We start from the raw sequence: 18938 nt of genomic DNA, 5'->3' as shown, positions 1-18938 counted from the left end.
TTCAGCCTAGTACTTTTTGATCATCCAGCCTCAGCCCCCTGGGATTGCAGGTGTGCATCACCGCCCCACCTTAAACTCTTTTAATAACACACCTCACTTTCACCCCGCCCATGCCCACACAGTTGACAACAGAAGACAGGACCACAGTGGGCAGGTTCCCACAGAACACAGCTTAGAAGTCTGTGCAGATGCATACAGGTAGCCGGGCTGCCTCAGCTGGCCCCAGAAAATAGAATATTCTACGCTCACGTGAGGAGACCAGACAGCGAACCCATTAGGCAGGCCCACTTGAGGTGGGCCTTAGGGTGGGTGAGAACGGTGGAGCTCCACACCATGGCCCACAGGTGCTGCATCTGTGAAAGTTATAGCATCCTACCCGAGTCATCGGGGCTTTGGTCATGGGTTTTTTTTTTTTTTTGAGGGAGTATTTGAAGGTCTAGACGTGTAGCAATCAGGGCAGGAAGACTGAATTCGTAGGTCTGAGGAAGAAAAGGAGGGGGAACAGAAGAGGCCTGGAGGGAAGCTGGTCTTAGCCACTGTGTTTTGTCCTTTGAGACTGGGTCACACGTGGGTAATGTAGCCTCATCTGGGTCACCCGTGGGTACACTAGCCTCAGACCCTGGCTCTACCTCTCTACCTCTCAACTGCTGGGATTAGAGGCATGCCTATCACACACTGTTTTCTTTCTTTCTTTCTTTCTTCCTTCCTTCCTTTCTTTTTTTCTTCGAGATAGAGTTTCTCTGTGTAGCCTTGGCTGTCCTGGACTCACTTTGTAGACCAGGCTGGCCTCGAACTCCCAGCGATCCTCCTGCCCCTGCGCCCTATGTTCTTGACGGGGCGGGGAAATTTTGGATGTCTGTATTCCTGGGACCTCAAGAAAGGAATTTATGGAGGAGCCCTCGCCCCTCCCTCACCCCGCAACCCCGTGGATTCTGGCATCCTCGGAGGACAAAGCTGAGGGTGGGTGTCGGTGTTTGCCGAAGGAAGACGGCTTGAGGGTGCAAGTCCAATAAAAAACGGCTGAGCCCAGGAAACTGAGCCTGGCGCCCAGGCCTTTTACGCGCGGGTGTGACAAACTGACATCTCGAGGGGCTGGGGCTTGGCGCAGGCTCCCTCCCGGGGTTCCGGAGCCTCACTGTGCGCAGAGCCGCCACCGCTATTGTCCTGGATGGGAAGGCGGGGCCGGCGCGGGGCGGGGCTGGCGGCGCCGGCGCAGCCCGGGGGCGGCGGGAGGAGGTGGAGGCGGCGGCGGCGCTGGGAGCTCCTGTCACCGCTGGGGCCGGGCCGGGCCGGGCGGGCGGGAGCGCAGGGGACGAGAGGGCGCGAGGCCCGGACATGGGGCCCGCCAGCCCCGCCGCCGCTCGCGGTCAGGGCCGCCGCCACCGGGGCCTGCCGCTCTGGCTGCTGCCACTGTCGCTGCTGCTGCTCCTGCGCGCGCAGCTCGCCGTCGGGAGCCTGGCTGGTGGGAACCCCAGCGCGGCCGAGGTGAGGCTCACCCGGGGTCCTGGGGATGGGTTGGGGAGGGGGAGACGACAAGGAGCAGGACCCGGCACCTAGACCAGGGCGCAGCATGGCCACCACAAGAAAGCGCAGTCCTCCTTAGCCATGGTGGCATGCCCGACGCGCTCCGAATTCTAGGTATCCCTGGGCTTCCCCATCGCCTGACGTCCCTGCCCCCTCCCACCCGCATCTTCGGACCTGGCTTTCCAAGAGACCCCCTGGTCCTAGAATTCTAGCGCACCCCTAGACGACAAAGCCCCAAGCCCTGCCCACCTGAAAGCAGGGATCCACCAGGCACCAGGCGCTCGGATCTTAGAATCCAGGACCCTCGTGGCCTCTGGACCCACATGAGCCCTCCCTGCCCCGAAACATCTGGGAGTCCAGGCCTTCACTCACTACTCAATCCATAAATAGCTCCTCTAGTCCTTAAAGGCCTGATGATGTGCAGGACCGAAGGGAAGCCAGGCCCTGTCTTCTTAGCGCCCCTTAAATGGGAGCCTGAAATGGGGATGCAGGAGGAGGGGCCAGAACGCCTGGGTTCCCCTCCTCGCCTCCCCCTCCAGACCCCTCCCCCCATTCAAGTTTAACCCCTTCTGTGCTCCAGAGCCAAGCTGCTGGGGCGCGAGGATGGGGTGGGGATGGGGGGGCGGAGCCTGTCTGCTCAGCAACAAGGCCGGAAGAAACCCCGGGGGTGGGGGTGGGGGTGATGGATCCGGGTCACCATAGCAACGGGAGAGCTGGGGCGCTCTCGCCCCACGGGATCTGTTTCCCGGGGAACAGGCCCTTCACCCAGGAGGTGCTTAGAAGGAGCTGGTGCTAGGTGCAGGGCTCCTATCTGGGTTTTAGGGAGCAGACGACCCAGATGCCAACGTTCCCGGGCCCCTCACCTCTCCATCTGCCTCTACCCCCAGGCTCCCGGGTCGGCCCAAGTGGCTGGATTATGTGGGCGTCTAACCCTTCACCGGGACCTGCGCACAGGTCGCTGGGAACCAGACCCACAGCGGTCACGGCGCTGTCTTCTGGACCCGCAGCGGGTGCTGGAGTACTGCAGACAGGTGGGCGGGACCCACGGGAGGGAGGGAGAGGCGTGGGCAGTGGGAGGGTGGGTCCAAGCTGGGATATGAGGTGATCTGGAAAGGCAAGGGAAGCCTGGGGGTCTGTGACCCTCGAAAGGGCAAGGAGGAGCTAGGGCAAGACCTACTTTGAGAAATTGGAAGGGGAGAAAACTGCAGGAAAAAAAAAAAGCAAAATAAAACCCTCAACTGATCAAGATCGCCCCGAAGAGTGGCAGGGTTTAGGAATCTGTGGAGCTATTTAGGAAAAAGGTGGGAGAGTAAGTGGGCGTGAAGGGAGAGACAGGGCTTAGGTCTTTTTGGGTGGGTGGGGGCGCTTCGAGACACCGTCTCTCTGTGTAGCCTTGGCTGTCCTGGACTCGCTTTGTAGACCAGGCTGGCCTCGAACTCACAGCGATCCGCCTGCCTCTGCCTCCCGAGTGCTGGGATTAAAGGCGTGTGCCGCCACCACCACGCTCGGCTATGAAACAAAAACGCGGGGCTAATACAAAAGGAAGAGTTAACCTAGAAGCTAAACAGAGCAGGGCATGAAACGGGGCAAGATATATCGGGAAAGAAACCTGATTGCCGGGCAGAGTTGCCCTTAAATACGGGCTTAGAGAAGCTGGTCTCAAATCAAAAGTTTGGGGGGGGGGGGGCGGCGAGAGAGCGCGTGCGCTCAGTGGTAGAGCGCTTGCTTTGGCACGCGTGAGGCCCTGGGTTCAATCCCCAGGACTGTAAAACAAGGTGGGGGATAGATAACCAGTGGGTTGGCCTCCCCTTCCTGTTTCCCACAGATGTACCCAGAGCTGCACATAGCTCGTGTGGAGCAGGCTGCGCAGGCCATCCCAATGGAGCGCTGGTGTGGGGGTACCCGAAGCGGCAGATGCGCCCACCCCCACCACGAGGTTGTGCCCTTCCATTGCCTGCGTGAGTCACCTGCTGGGGTGGGGATGGGAACTGGGGTGAAGCAGGAGTCTCCCCGAGGTGGTGTTTCGAGCTTGACTCGGAGTCCTCATGAGAAGTCCGGGTGCACGCGTGGACTCTTGAGGCGGGCAGGCCTGGGGGTGTTGAGATCCCCGTATCTGTCGCCCACTCCACAGCCGGTGAGTTCGTGAGTGAAGCGCTGCTGGTGCCCGAAGGCTGTCGGTTCTTGCACCAGGAGCGCATGGACCAGTGTGCGAGCTCAGCCAAGAGGCATCAGGAGGCCCAGGAGGTCAGGACCTTCTTCCTTCCGACTCTAGTCCCTGGGACTCCAGGCCAAGAGTTCTAACCCGGATGTAGGGGTTCCCCCCCCCGCCCCCCCCCAGCACTTCTGGCGCCCAGCAGCCAGGCTTTCTGTCCTCACCCTCCGACCCACCGGGTCTTTCTGACCTCGCGGCCTCCTCTTCCTGCAGGCCTGCAGCTCCCAGGGCCTCATCCTGCACGGCTCTGGCATGCTTCTGCCCTGTGGCTCCGACCGCTTCCGGGGTGTGGAGTACGTATGCTGCCCCTCTCCAGCGACTCCCAACCCGTCTGGGATGGCCGTTGGGTGAGTGATGGACGCTCTCCCTACACCCTCAGCAAAGGCTCTTGAGACTTCAGAACAGGGGTGGGGGGGGGGATACAGGGGATGGGAGGGTGGGGGATGGGAGGTGGGAGGGTGGGGGGATGGGAGGTGGGAGGGTGGGAGGGTGGGCATGAGTGGAAGCCTGCGAGCCTGTCTGGAGATCTTAACCACCTGAGTCTTCTGCTCCTTCAGTGACCCCTCTACCCGGTCCTGGCCCCCGGGGGACAGAGCAGAGGGAGGTGAGGAAGAGGTGGAACCCTTCCCTCAGCCGGTAGACGATTACTTCGTGGAGCCCCCTCAGGCTGAAGAAGAAGCAGAGGAGGAGGGAGGGGAGGAGGAGGAGGAGGAAGAAAGGTCCCCAGCTCCCAGCTCCCACACGCCTGTCATGATCAGCAGAGGTGAGGCAGTCTCCCCTACCCTCTCTTCCCTTTGGGTGATCTGAGGGGGTGTAGCGGCACCTTCAGGAGTGACCTGGTGAGGAAGGGGCACAACTGGGGAACGGGAAGCCTTTTGGCTTTAGATAGATAGATTAGGCTGTGAAGAATAAAGGGAAAGCCTCCCCCACCCCCCTCGCCTACCCCCCCAACCCCCTGCTGCCAGGGTCTTTCTGACGATGCTGTGAAGAGATGGTACATGGGTTACAGAATTTTATAAACACAGGTCAGGCCTGGGACTGTGATGGCAACAATGGTGGCTGAGCCGGATGCGCTGTATGCACGCTGGTCTCCAGTGCATCCTGGGGAGGGGGCGGAGGGAAAGTGACCTGCGCGGGGTGGGGAGGGGGCGGAGGGAAAGTGACCTGCGCGGGGTGGGGAGGGGGCGGAGGGAAAGTGACCTGCGCGGGGTGGGGAGGGGGCGAGGGAGGGAAAGTGACCTGCGCGCCTGACCTCTTGTCTTGCAGTCACTCCCACCCCAAGGCCCACTGATGGCGTGGATGTTTACTTTGGCATGCCCGGGGAAGTCAGCGAGCACGAGGGGTTCCTGAGGGCCAAGATGGATCTGGAGGAGCGGAGGATGCGCCAGATTAATGAGGTGATGATACCAGGGCCTTTGTTTGTTTGTTTGTTTGTTTGTTTTTCGAGACAGGGTCTCTCTGTGTAGCCCTGGCTGTCCTGGACTCGCTTTGTAGACCAGGCTGGCCTTGAACTCACAGCGATCCACCTGCCTCTGCCTCCCGAGTGCTGGGATTAAAGGCATGCACCGCCACCGCCCAGCTCACAGGGGAGTTCTTTATCGACGCCGCCTCTAAAGAGCACCCACACACCCCGCTTACTACCTGAGCCCATACCCACCCCCTACCCCCTCACCCCCACCCCCACCACCTCTAACATGGCCATAGATCACTGACCCACCCTAGCAGGCCAATGAAATGCCACCGGATTCTATCGATGCTCCGGCACAATCCACTTTTGAGTTCCTTTGGAGCTGGTTGGGCGTAAGAGCAAACGCTTTAATCCTGATGCTTGAGAGGCTAAGGCAGGAGGATCAGAAGGTCAAGGCTATCCTCAAACACATAATGACTTTGAGACTAGCCTGGGCTACACAAGAACCTGTCTCTAAACAAACAAACAAACAGACCGTCTGGTTATTCCCTCTTGGGAAAACAAAAGTCCAGTGGCCCTAGGTGATCTTCATCTTCTTAAGCCCTTGGAGATGGGTAGGGGGGGCTCCTGCGTGGACCAGGATGGATCCTGGAGTCCTGAAGTGGCTCCCTTCTACCTCCAGGTGATGAGGGAGTGGGCCATGGCTGACAACCAGTCCAAGAACCTGCCAAAAGCCGACAGGCGGGCCCTGAATGAGGTAGGATACCCTCCTCTGAGCCTCACTCGTGCCCCTGTGCACGACTGGGGGGCCGTTCCACCCGTTTTGGCTTCTTCCTTACCCACCTGGCCCTTCCCAGTGCAACCCTACATTTGGCACTGCCTCTGCTGAGAACAGGGCCTGGCGCGAGCTGCCGAGCAAGCCCTGCCCTTTGAGGGCTGCCTTTGGAGTCCTCCCTCCAGCCGAGCCTCCTGAAGTAACAACCCAGTCCTTTCGCTAACATATTTTTCCGCCACAGCTTAGGCCCGTCCCCTGGCTGTGGTCCTGTCCCTCTGGTCTCGTTTTTTTTTCTCAGTTCCTCCCTAACGAACCCAGCTTCCTAACTCTTGGCCCCACTTCCCTACCGTTGCCTTTGTGAGACCCTAACCCAGTCCTCTCGGCCCGCCTCCCGTCCTGGGCCTTACCCCCATCAGTGTTGGAGGCTCAGCCTGTCTGTTGGTTTGGAGCTGCCGGAGCCTGCCTTTCCTTACACCTTAAACTGACCAGTTTGTTCCTACCCAGTCTTAGAGCCTATCCCCCCACCCACCCCCACAGTCCCGGTAGGCTAGCCCCGCCCCCGCCCCACCCCCACAGTCCCGGTAGGCTAGCCCCGCCCCCAACTCTCCGCCCCCAATCCCGGTAGGCTAGCCCCGCCCCCAACTCTCCGCCCCCAATCCCGGTAGGCTAGCCCCGCCCCCAACTCTCCGCCCCCAATCCCGGTAGGCTAGCCCCGCCCCCAACTCTCCTCCCCCAGTCCCGGTAGGCTAGCCCCGCCCCCAACTCTGCCTGACCCTGCAGCCTGTTCCTTTTCATCTAACCTCCCACCCTAGATTGGTTCTGTCAGAAGAGACCAGATGTAACCCACTCTCTCTCTCTCTCTCTCTCTCTCTCTCTCTCTCTCTCTCTCTCTCTCTCTCTCTCTGTCTCTCTGTCTTTCCTCTCTCTGTGTCTCTGTCTCTGCTCTCCTCTCTGTCTCTCCTCTATCTCTATGTCTATGTCTCTCCTCGCTCTGTCTCTCCTGTCTGTCCGTCTGTCCGTCTCTCCTGCCCCTGTACTCCTCACTAGCACTTCCAGTCTATCCTGCAGACCCTGGAGGAGCAGGTGTTGGGTGAGCGGCAGCGTCTAGTGGAGACGCATGCCACCAGAGTCATCGCCATGATCAACGACCAGCGCAGAGCTGCCCTGGAAGGTTTCCTGGCAGCGTTGCAGGGCGATCCACCTCAGGTGTGGGGGGGGGGCAGCGTTGCAGGGCGATCCACCTCAGGTGTGTGTGGGGGGCAGCGTTGCAGGGCGATCCACCTCAGGTGTGTGGGGGGGGGCAGCGTTGCAGGGCGATCCACCTCAGGTGTGTGGGGGGGCAGCGTTGCAGGGCGATCCACCTCAGGTGTGTGGGGGGGCAGCGTTGCAGGGCGATCCACCTCAGGTGTGTGGGGGGGCAGCGTTGCAGGGCGATCCACCTCAGGTGTGTGGGGGGGCAGCGTTGCAGGGCGATCCACCTCAGGTGTGTGGGGGGCAGCGTTGCAGGGCGATCCACCTCAGGTGTGTGGGGGGGGGCAGCGTTGCAGGGCGATCCACCTCAGGTGTGGGGGGGCAGCGTTGCAGGGCGATCCACCTCAGGTGTGGGGGGGGGGCAGCGTTGCAGGGCGATCCACCTCAGGTGTGGGGGGGGCAGCGTTGCAGGGCGATCCACCTCAGGTGTGTGGGGGGGCAGCGTTGCAGGGCGATCCACCTCAGGTGTGTGGGGGGGGCAGCGTTGCAGGGCGATCCACCTCAGGTGTGTGGGGGGGGCAGCGTTGCAGGGCGATCCACCTCAGGTGTGTGGGGGGGCAGCGTTGCAGGGCGATCCACCTCAGGTGTGGGGGGGGGCAGCGTTGCAGGGCGATCCACCTCAGGTGTGGGGGGGGCAGCGTTGCAGGGCGATCCACCTCAGGTGTGGGGGGGCAGCGTTGCAGGGCGATCCACCTCAGGTGTGGGGGGGGCAGCGTTGCAGGGCGATCCACCTCAGGTGTGTGGGGGGGGCAGCGTTGCAGGGCGATCCACCTCAGGTGTGGGGGGGGGCAGCGTTGCAGGGCGATCCACCTCAGGTGTGGGGGGGCAGCGTTGCAGGGCGATCCACCTCAGGTGTGGGGGGGGGCAGCGTTGCAGGGCGATCCACCTCAGGTGTGTGGGGGGGGGCAGCGTTGCAGGGCGATCCACCTCAGGTGTGTGGGGGGGGCAGCGTTGCAGGGCGATCCACCTCAGAGGTGGGGGGGGCAGCGTTGCAGGGCGATCCACCTCAGGTGTGTGGGGGGGCAGCGTTGCAGGGCGATCCACCTCAGGTGTGTGGGGGGGGGCAGCGTTGCAGGGCGATCCACCTCAGGTGTGTGGGGGGGCAGCGTTGCAGGGCGATCCACCTCAGGTGTGTGGGGGGGGGCAGCGTTGCAGGGCGATCCACCTCAGGTGTGGGGGGGGGCAGCGTTGCAGGGCGATCCACCTCAGGTGTGTGGGGGGGGCAGCGTTGCAGGGCGATCCACCTCAGAGGTGGGGGGGCAGCGTTGCAGGGCGATCCACCTCAGGTGTGGGGGGGGCAGCGTTGCAGGGCGATCCACCTCAGGTGTGTGGGGGGGGCAGCGTTGCAGGGCGATCCACCTCAGGTGTGTGTGGGGGGCAGCGTTGCAGGGCGATCCACCTCAGGTGTGGGGGGGGCAGCGGTGGGAGCAAACAGCGGGGTCCGGGGGTGAGGAGGGGGAGGAGAACGTTCAATGCTGGACAGCCTCGGTCCCTCCCACAGGCTGATCGGGTTTTGATGGCCCTGAGGCGCTACCTGCGCGCCGAGCAGAAGGAGCAGAGGCACACTCTGAGGCACTACCAGCACGTGGCCGCCGTGGACCCGGAGAAGGCCCAGCAGATGCGCTTTCAGGTACACACCTGCCTCCGGTCCCCGGATGTTAACCCGGGCTCACTTCTCGCTCTTTAAGAAATGTTACGTGGCTGGGCGGTGGTGTCGCGCGCCTTTAATCCCAGCGCTCGCGAGGCAAAGGCAGGAGGATCGCTGTGAGTTCGAGGCCAGCCTGGTCTACAAAGTGAGTCCAGGACAGCCAAGGATACACAGAGAGACCCTGCCTCAAAAAAAAAAAAAGTTATGTGTATGAATGTTTTGCTTGCTTGCATGTCTGTCTGTTCCCAGGGGAGGGCCAGAAGAGGGTGTTGAGTCTCCTGGGACTGGACGGACAGGTGGTTGTGAGCCACCAGGTGGGTGCTGGGAACCGAACCTGGGTCCCGTAGAAGAGCGGCAGGTGCTGAACTCTCTCTCCGGCCCCAGATTCTTCTCTTGACCCTCACTTTCAGTCTAGACCCCTTCGCCATGCCTGGAACTTCCTTTTTGTGCCCCCACACTCTCTCCTTTCTTACCTCTCAAACTCCAGCTTCTTGATGCTGGAACAGTGCTTCCAAAACAACGCACACATGCACTGGCACACGCTCAAACGTACACGAGCATGCACGCATCAGTGCACCACCTTTCATGCTGTGCTTTTGACTCCCTTCTTGCCCCCAAGACTCCTACTTCCTGTCTCCTGGGTTCCTGCTCCCTAACCCTTAGGCTTTCCTTCCTTTCCCAGAATCCTTCCCTTGAGCCAGGAGCTTGTCCTCCCGCCTTCTTCCCTAGCCCCACTTGTCCTCCCAGCACTCCCGCCGTCGGCCCTAAGATTCCAGTTCCGGTTCCTCAGACATTCTCGTCTGCTCACAAGGCCCTGCTCTGCGCCGAGTGTTGCCTTTGAGCGGCTGCCATCCCTTCATGAATTCTCCATGCCAATCTCCGTCGTCCCCACCAGCCCCCACGTGATCCTCCAGCTGTGCTCTCTTCCTCTGACTGCTCTCTCCGTCTACACCATGTTTTCTTTATTTAAATAATTTCCTTTTTTTTTCCCCAAAGGTGTATTTATTTATTATTATGGTTTTTGTTTGTTTGTTTGTTTGTTTTTTGTTGTTTTTGTTGTTTTGTTTTGTTTTAGTTTTGAGACAGGGTTTCTCTGTGTAGCCCTGGCTGTCCTGGACTCACTTTGTAGACCAGGCTGGCCTCGAACTCACAGTGATCCTCCTGCCTCTGCCTCCCGAGTGCTGGGGTTAAAGGCGAGCGCCACCGCGCCGGCTCCTCCTGTCTGTCCTACACACTCCATTTCCTTGGACCCAGCTGAGTTCCGTGTCCACCGGGTTCTTGCGCTGCCTGCGTCATCCGCTGTGCTCACCCCCCCGCAGGTGCAGACCCACCTTCAGGTGATTGAAGAGCGAATGAACCAGAGCCTGGCACTGCTGGACCAGAACCCCCACCTGGCTCAGGAGCTGCGGCCCCAGATCCGTGAGCGCCCCTCACTTTTGTCCTGAATTTCACCTCCCCAAGGGCAGACTTGGACCCCCTGACCCTCAGCTTCCCACTTTCCATCCAAATCACCCTAGAGCTTGCTGGGTTTTGGGGTTTTTTTGTTGTTTAGTTTTTCGAGACAAGGTTTCTCTATGTAGCCCTGGCTGTCCTGGACTCCCTTTGTAGACCAGGCTGGCCTCGAACTCACAGGGATCCCCCTGCCTCTGCCTCCCGAGTGCTGGGGTTAAAGCCGTGTGCCACCACTGCCCGGCCCACGGGGGCTTTTTTACACTCACCCCCAGTCAGCCATCTTTCTGCGTGTCCCCTCAGAGGAGCTTCTCCACTCTGAACACCTGGGGCCCAGTGAACTGGAAGGTTCCGTGCCTGGGAGCAGCAGCGAGGACAAAGGTGGCCTTCAGACTCCGGAGTCCAAAGATGGTGAGTCAGCCTGGAGAGAGGACGCCATGCCTGCCTTTCGGAATTCAGTCTCGTTTCTTTTCCATTGCAATGTCGGATTCCTTGGCCCGAGGGAAGAAGCTATTGAGGAATCCAGGACTTTGTGCACGTTAAACTCAGCGTTAGCCCTAACCTTCTTCTTCCTTTTCTTCTTCCTCCTCCTCTTCTTTTTCTTCTTTTAAAGACACTCCAAGTTGCCCAGGGAGGCCCTGAACCTTTTTTTTTTTTTAAAGATTTATTTTTTTATTTATTATGTATACAGTGCTCTGCCTGCATGTACACCTGCAGGCCAGAAGAGGGCGCCAGATCTCACTATAGATGGCTGTGAGCCACCATGTGGTTGCTGGGAATTGAACTCAGGACCTCTAGAAGAGCAGGCAGTGCTCTTAACCTCTGAGCCATCTCTCCGGCCCCTAGACCCTGAACTTTTGATCCTGCCACTTTAACATCCTAATGTAGCTCAGATTACGGGCACGCACCACAAGGCCCAAGTTAGCCCTTAAGATCCTTGAGTCAGGATCTCACCCTGTAGCTCAGGCTGGCCTAGACCTCGCTATTTAGCCCAGGCTAGCCAAGTGCTGGGATTATGAATGTGTGCATCGCCACACCCAGCCTCCTTCCTAACTCTCCAAGGTCTGGGGGTGTGTTTGCGCCACCACAGTGGGTGAGTGAGGAGCACGGAGGACATGTGTGGGGGCGTGGGGCCTCTGTAGGGCGCTGGGGACGGGGGTCGGGGTGCTGTCTCTCTTCCTTTCATGCCCCCTCTCTTCACCGTCCCTTGTGTCATCTTGCCCCCTTCTGCCAGCAGACACCCCCGTGACCCTTCCGAAAGGTAAGTGCCACCCAGGCTCGCCCCCAGCCACCAAATCCCACCGAACCCCATACCATATAGCGGACCGCCCCCCCTCCCCAAGAGTGACACGTGACTGGGGTGGGGTTAGGGTCCACAGATCAAGAGCCCCCCTCCTCTGGGAGAGAGAAGCTAGCCCCACTGGAGCAACATGAACCAAAGGTAAGTGGGGGCAGGGGAGGAGGGTTGTCTACCCCTGGCTGGAGGGAAGGTTCTGGAAGTGTGGGTTCCTCGGCTTCAGGAAGGAGCTTGCTAGGGATGCGGGCTTAGTGTGGCTGGGCCAGGGCCAGGGAGTTACCCTCCTGGGCCTTGGCGTCCCTGACATCTGCTTCCCTTAGGCGAATGTGTCTGTCCCAAGGGGCTTTCCCTTCCACTCGTCAGATATCCAGAGGGATGAGCTGGTAAGAGAGGGAGGGGCAGATCCTGGGGGTGGGGGCGGGAGAGAGGTCAGAGGTCAGTGTCCAGGCCATGCCCCCCCAAAGCTGCACCGGGATCCTGCGGGCGGGGGATGGTGGGGGGCTCTCAGGATCCTGGCGACGGGGTGGGGGGAGGTTTTTTGGTTTCATCTCCTCTCTCCGCAGGCACCAGCTGGGACTGGAGTGTCCCGAGAGGCAGTGTCCGGCCTGCTGATCATGGGCGCAGGAGGAGGGTCCCTCATTGTCCTGTCCCTGCTGCTTCTGCGCAAGAAGAAACCCTATGGGACTATCAGCCATGGGGTGGTGGAGGTGAGAGGGGCGGACAGCATCGTAGTGGGGGTGGGTGTCCGCAGGGAGTCCTGCCCCGGCCCGCGCACGGAGCACCGAGCCCCTCCTCCCCGCGCACCGCCCACCCAGCCCCGAGCCCCTCCTCCCCGCGCACCGCCCACCCAGCCCCGGGCCCCTCCTCCCCGCGCACCGCCCACCCAGCCCCGAGCCCCTCCTCCCCGCGCACCGCCCACCCAGCCCCGGGCCCCTCCTCCCCGCGCACCGCCCACCCAGCCCCGAGCCCCTCCTCCCCGCGCACCGCCCACCCAGCCCCGAGCCCCTCCTCCCCGCGCACCATGCACAGAGCACCGAGCTCCTCCTCCCCGCGCACCATGCACAGAGCACCGAGCTCCTCCTCCCCGGGCACCATGCACAGAGCACCGAGCTCCTCCTCCCCGCGCACCGCCCACCGAGCCCCGAGCAGCCCCTCCTCCTCGCGTGCGCCCAGCCCTGAGCTCCTCCCCCCGCGCACCGTGCACGGAGCACCGAGCCCCTCCTCTGGCCCCGTTGCAGGTGGACCCCATGCTGACCCTCGAGGAGCAGCAACTCCGGGAACTCCAGAGGCATGGCTATGAGAACCCCACCTACCGCTTCCTGGAGGAACGACCCTGACCCCCACCACCCCTGGCTGCCTTCAGCTGAGCCCAGACTGCTCCTCTTCCAGGCCCCCCTAATCCCAGCTCCCGGCCTCCAGTGTGGGGGGGGGAGAAGACCTTGACAAATTAATTCTTATTTCCTCCTCTTCCCAGATCCAGATCCCATCCCGCACCCCCTTTAGCAATCTCCAGCTGCTGCCTCACAAGGGACCCCTCCTTTTCACCTTAATTTATTTTATGTTAATTTATTGCTCCTTAAGGTGACCACCACCTGGGTCCCCCGGAATTCACCACCCCCACATTTCTTCACTAACACCCCAATAAAGTCCCTTCCCCGACCAGGCCATCCTGCGTTTTTCTGTTGGAGAAACTCTGTGGCGTTAGCACGGTGAGAGGCGGATGCGGTGGTACAAAACTTTCGGGGGGGGGGGTGATGGGGTGGGGAAGGGAAGCCGATAGAGTTCTGTGAGTTGGAGGCCAGTCTGGTCTCTAGTCTTCGTAAGAGTTCCAAGACAGCGTGGACTACGTAGAGAGGCTCTGTCTCAAACAACAACAGCAGCAAGACGACAACAAAAACAACAAAACAAACAAACCTGGAAAGAACTTGGATGAGGTGCTTTAAATCTGGGTGGGGCCTGATGGGACCCAGAGACCTTGGATATGTTTTTTTGTTTGTTTGTTTGTTGAGACAGGGTCTCTCTGTGTATCCTTGACTGTCCTGGACTCACTTTGTAGACCAGGCTGGCCTCAAACTCACAGCGATTCTCCTGCCTCTGCCTCCCGAGTGCTGGGATTAAAGGCGTGCGCCATGGCGCTGATTTGGATGTAATTTTGGGGTGGGTGGGGCCCTGCGTGGGAGCTCTCCGTGGTGCTGAATAATAGGTGGTTGTTCCAAGCTCTACAAGTTCTGGGGGAACCACGGCCTCCAGCCCTCTCAGTTCCTTCTGCTCCCCGCCCCCCACCCCCCATGTGGAACCCTACTGGTAAAATGGAAGTCTGATGTTTCTAGGTAATTTTTGAGCTCAGTCTATGACGGTGGACTCCTTTTCTCAGTGGGGTTCCCTCGCCCCCTGATCCTTCCCTAAGCAAATGACCTTTAATCGTACCTGGAAGTTCTTCCCCCACCCAGAGGATAAATAAAGCACTGTGTTTTCCTTCTTGTTATCGGACCCTGAGCTACTACATTTAAATGAGGCACTGCATGTAGATTAAGTATCCTGGCACCTCTAGCCTGAGGGGATCAGATACATTCACCCATAAACCCCTCCCCGCTGGCCAAGGTTTACAAATAAATGCTGGCTTGCTCTCTGGTGCTCATTTTCTTCCACCCCGACCATCTGAGACTCCATTTATTCTGGGGAAGAGTTGCCACTGGACACCCAGGGCTTGGCTGCCGGTGAAGGCACTCAAGACAGAGATGGGAGAGCAGCCTCGGCAGTCGCTTAAACCCTCTCCATCATCACCACCAGCTTGGTACTAAAGCACAGCTGGGCCTGCGCCTCGCGGGACCTGCCCGCCACCCGGCTTCAAGCATCACCAGCGTCGGCCGCTGCGCTTAGCACAGCGCAAAGGGCCGTAACACTTTTGGTACCTTCAGAGGCTTGTGGAGCTTCTGAGGCTCCACTGCCACCCGATACCAGCCATTTCATTCTAAAAGAGCCAATTGTAGACCAGGCGTGGTGGCGCACGCCTTTAATCCCAGCACTCGGGAGGCAGAGGCAGGCGGATCGCTGTGAGTTCGAGGCCAGCCTGGTCTACAAAGCGAGTCCAGGACAGCCAGGGCTACACAGAGAAACCTTGTCTCAAACAAACAAACAAAAAGAGAGCTGATTTTAACACTCACCCATTTCCCACCTCCCTGGTGAGACTGGGAACTTCCCTTAGCCCATCCAGCCATTCCTGACAGAGAAACGGGACCTTTGACCTCAAGTTTCTTGTCCAGAAGCAGGCATCACCTGCAGTGGCCCACCAGATACTGAACTACACCCCTAAGCTTAAAAAAAAAATGATTGGGGCTGATCGGGGAATGTGTGTCATGCTGTGCCAAGTGGAGGCCAGTCTCCGGGAATTGCCTCCCTCTGTGCGGATCCTGGGGACACCACGCAGGTCAGGTCGGAGCTGGAGGTGAGCACCTTTGTCCAGGAAGCCATCTCAAAGGCCTTTCATCTTCTATTTACAGTCAACACAACACCCACTGCAAGCTCCCAGCACTGGGAAGGAAGAAGTGGACATATATGCATGGTTGGTTTTGTTTGTTTTGAGATAAGGTCTTAAAACATAGCCCTGACCATCCTGGAACTCACTTTGTAGACCAGACTGGCCTCGAACTCAGATTTCCTAGCCTCTGTATTCCAGGGTATAGCTATGGATGCTAGCTTTCTCCACCTGTCCCAAGGCAGCTGTCAGGAGAGATCGAGGGTTACACGTGAAGATATTTTTAACCTGTACCTGCTCCTCATCAAGTTTTTGTTCGGTGAATTTTTTTTTTTTTTAAGGTTTATTTTCTGTGAATGCTCTGCCTGCACATACCCCTGCAGGCCACAAGAGGGCGCCAGATCTCACTATAGATGGCTGTGAGCCACCACGTGGTTGCTGGGAATTGAACTCAGGACCCCTGGAAGAGCAGCAAGTGCTCTTAACCTCTGAGCCATCTCTCCAGCCCCTTGCTCGGTGAATTTTAAAATGTTAGGGAGAGACTGGGAAATATAGCTCAGCCCCCTCCAGGCTTAGCAGGCTTAGCAAACGTGCCTGAAGGCCCCAGTTCAATCCCCGTTACTGTATGAAGCAGACCTGTGGCACCCACCTGCAGTCCCAGCCCTCAGGAGACGGAGGATCAGAAGTTTGAGGTCGGTGGGTGACAGGGCTCGGTGGGTAAAGGCGTTCGCCGCTAAGGCTAATGACCTGTCAGGAAACTACACGGTAGAAGTGGTGGCGCACGCCCTTAATCCCAGCACTCGAGAGGCAGAGGCAGTAGGATCGCTGTGAGTTCGAGGCCAGCCTGGTCTACAAAGCGAGTCCAGGACAGCCAGGGCTACACAGAGAGACCCTGTCTCAAAAAACCTAAACAAACAAACAAACAAACAAACAAAAAAAGAAGATAGCCCATGCCTGTGATCCCAGGATTGGAGAGGAAGAGGCAGGGGGATTTCTGTGAGTTCGAGACCAGCCTGGTCTACATAACCATCTCAAGACCAGTTAGGTATACAGAGTGAGGCATATGTCCATGTCTCAAACAAAACAAAAACAGAGAAATTCAGACTCAACCTCATAGCAGCTTCTGGGCCAACACAGATTACATGAGACCTTAAGTAAATAAATAAATATATTTTTTCTCTGTGTAGCCTTGGCTGTCCTAGACTTGATTTGTAGACCAGGCTGGCCTTGATCCACCTGCCTCTGCCTCCTGAGTGCTGGGATTAAAGGTGTGTGCCACCAGGCCTGGTGCCAATATTTTCTTTTCTTTTCCTTTCTTTTTTCTTTTCCTTTTCTTTTTGTTTTTGTTTTTGAGACAGGGTTTCTCTGTGTAGCCTTGGCTGTCCTGAACTCATTTTGTAGACCAGGCTGGCCTCGAACTCACAGAGATCCACCTGCCTCTGCCTCCCGACAATATTTTCAAAGTTTTATTTATTTATATTTTACTTGTATGAGTCTTTTGCCCCCACATTTGCACGTAAACCTCACTTGTGCCTGCAGAGGCCAGAAAAGGGCACTGAATCCCCAGGGAACTGGAGTTACAAAAAGTTGTGGGCCACCATATGGGTGCTAGGAACCAAACCCAAGTCCTCTGCAGGAGCAGCCAGTGTCCTTAACTGCTGAGCCATCTCTTGAATCCTGAAGAAAGTTTTGTTCAAGTTCAACATTTGATAATAGCCTGGATGTCATTAAACCCTATCTCAAACAAACAAACAAACAAAACCGTATTTTGGAAACAAAAGTTCGTGGTGCCAGACTTTGCCCCATCTTAAAAGCAAGCAAGCAAGCAAGGTAGGTGTGTGGCTAAATTCCAGGCCAGCTTTTCTCTTCCTTGGCTCCGTAGATTTCCCGTTTTAACATAACTGTCCAGCAGGTGGCAGTCACGCACCAAAGTCAGTAGTCCCATCTGACAGATGGCGCGGAGGGGGAGGGGGTGGGGAGTTCCTATTTCTAACTCTCCCAAAGGCCTTATGAGCTAGCAGAGTTTCTTCATGAAATATCGATGTCAATACAGGTCAGGTCATGTATATTACACACTACACACACACACACACACACACACACACAGTGTGGAGAGGAAGCAGCTTGGATAAGGAACGGTGCACACCACCCCATGGTCCATTAGAACACTAGGTTTGTAGGGTTGCCTGTAGGGGTCACGCCTTTATTAGACTCAGGGGAGACCCACACACGTTACCCTAATGCCAGTAGGGGAAAAACTAACTCACGACTACGCAGGATTTAATCAAGTTTACACTCTCAGCCGGGCATGGTGGCGCAAGCCTTTGATCCCAGCACTCGGGAGGCAGAGGCAGCTGGATGGCTGTGAGTTCAAGGCCAGCGTTTTTTCGTGCGGCTTTGGTTTATGGGATGTGTCAGCAAACCTGACGCAAGCAGAGATATTTCCTCTCGAGATGCTGTCTCTTGGGGCCCTTACTCGCTGTACTAGATAGTTTGTCAGCTTGACACAAACTAGAGGAATCCAAGAGGAAGGAGACTCAAGTAAGAAAAAAACTGGAGCCGGGCGGTGGTGGCACACGTCTTTTTAATCCCAGCACTTGGGAGGCAGAGGCAGGTGGATCGCTGTGAGTTCGAGGCCAGCTTGGTCTACAAAGTGAGTCCAGGACAGGCAAGGCTACACAGAGAAACCCTGTCTTGAAAAACAGGAAAAAAAAAAGTGCTCTTAACTGCTGAGCCATCTCAGCAAGACAGGCACAGAAGGTTGTTAAGCTAGAGCAGGAAGTGGGCTTGATACCCCAGGACTGGTTTCCCCTTCTTCCTTCTTTTCTTTCCTCTCCCCCGCCCCTACCCTCCCATCTCTAACTTTAAAATTAAAAATATTTAAGATAAGCTTTTTTTTTCTGTAGCCTAGGCGTGACTTGTTTTTGGCCAGGGCTAGGGATGGAACATAGGAATTTTGTTTGCTTGCTTGCTTGTTTTCAGACAAGGTATCAATATGAATTTCTGTCTGTCCTAGAACTTTTTAGGTAGGCCAGGCTGGCCTTAAAACCAGAGATCTGTCTGCCTTTGCCTCCTGAATGCTGGGACTAAGGGCATGTGCCACTATGCCTACCAACAGCACAGGGTAGAGTATTTTTTCCATTTTTTTTCCCGACATAGGGTTTTTCTGTGTAGCCTTGGCTGTCCGGGACTCACTTTGTAAACCAGGTTGTCCTGGAACTCACAGTGAACTGCCTGAGTGCTGGGATTAAAGGCATGTGCCACCACACTGGGCAAGTATTTTTTCAATGAGCCACACCCCAGCCCCTCACTGGGGGATTCCAGGCAGGGGCTCTACCACTGAGCCACACCCCAGCCCCTCACTGGGGGATTCTAGGCAGGGGCTCTACCACTGAGCCACACCCCAGCCCCTCACTGGGGGATTCTAGGCAGGGGCTCTACCACTGAGCCACACCCCCAGCCCCTCACTGGGGGATTCTAAGCAGCTGTACTACTGAGCCATGCCCCTAACTTTGAGGTCTTCTCACATCTTTTGTTGTTTTCTGTTTTGTTTTGAGACAGGGTCGGTCTCACTATGCAGCTCTGGCTGCCCAGGAACTCACTATGTAGGCTGACCGGCCTGCCTCTGCCTCCCAAGTGCTGGGATCAAAGGTGTGTGTCACTACCACCCTGCTCACCCTCCCACCTTTTAGGAAGGGGCTCGGGCACCAGTTGTCTGGAGTGTCAGCACCAGGAAAGGGTTGCCATCTAAAAAAACAGAAAAATGCCTTCATCAGGCACCAGATCTGACGGGCACCTCGGTCTCGGACTTCCAAGCGAGCCGTTCTATCATCCAAATGCCGCCCCTCCGCACCTCTGCTTTCCTACACCATTTTGAATGACACCAACACAGTCTGAGG

General features: G+C 57.8%; 1 protein-coding gene across 2 annotated transcripts; it reads left to right on the top strand.

Annotated features, from left to right (window-relative positions):
• Positions 1-1276: 1276 nt before the first annotated feature.
• On the top strand, positions 1277-13229 carry APLP1 (amyloid beta precursor like protein 1). 2 transcript variants are annotated; one of them, XM_084770013.1, is made up of 17 exons: positions 1277-1485; positions 2412-2555; positions 3350-3482; positions 3656-3768; positions 3950-4083; positions 4294-4499; positions 5003-5133; positions 5827-5901; positions 6967-7125; positions 8672-8800; positions 10138-10237; positions 10571-10678; positions 11502-11528; positions 11638-11708; positions 11885-11947; positions 12128-12271; positions 12803-13229. In XM_084770013.1, exons 1-17 carry the CDS (start codon positions 1336-1338, stop codon positions 12899-12901), a joined length of 1986 nt encoding a protein of 661 aa, XP_084626139.1. In that variant the 5' UTR covers positions 1277-1335; the 3' UTR covers positions 12902-13229. The 2 variants fall into 2 exon arrangements, with proteins under 2 accessions (XP_084626139.1, XP_084626140.1); XM_084770014.1 differs by having other exon boundaries at positions 1278-1485; positions 11505-11528.
• The last annotated feature ends 5709 nt before the right edge of the window (positions 13230-18938 follow it).

This window comes from Acomys minous (assembly GCF_964271855.1).
Source record: "Acomys minous genome assembly, chromosome: 20".
In the NCBI taxonomy this organism is placed as follows: domain Eukaryota; kingdom Metazoa; phylum Chordata; class Mammalia; order Rodentia; family Muridae; genus Acomys; species Acomys minous.
Note: the sequence above shows the minus strand (reverse complement) of the source record. Positions and strands in the feature narration are given on the sequence as shown.

Coding starts and splice junctions, on each gene's coding strand:
- APLP1 (XM_084770013.1), top strand. CDS start 1,336: ATGGGGCCCGCCAGCCCCGCCGCCGCTCGCGGTCAGGGCCGCCGCCAC. Junction 4,084..4,293: donor CCGTCTGGGATGGCCGTTGG/GTGAGTGATGGA, acceptor CTGCTCCTTCAG/TGACCCCTCTACCCGGTCCT. Junction 10,238..10,570: donor GGAGCTGCGGCCCCAGATCC/GTGAGCGCCCCT, acceptor GTGTCCCCTCAG/AGGAGCTTCTCCACTCTGAA.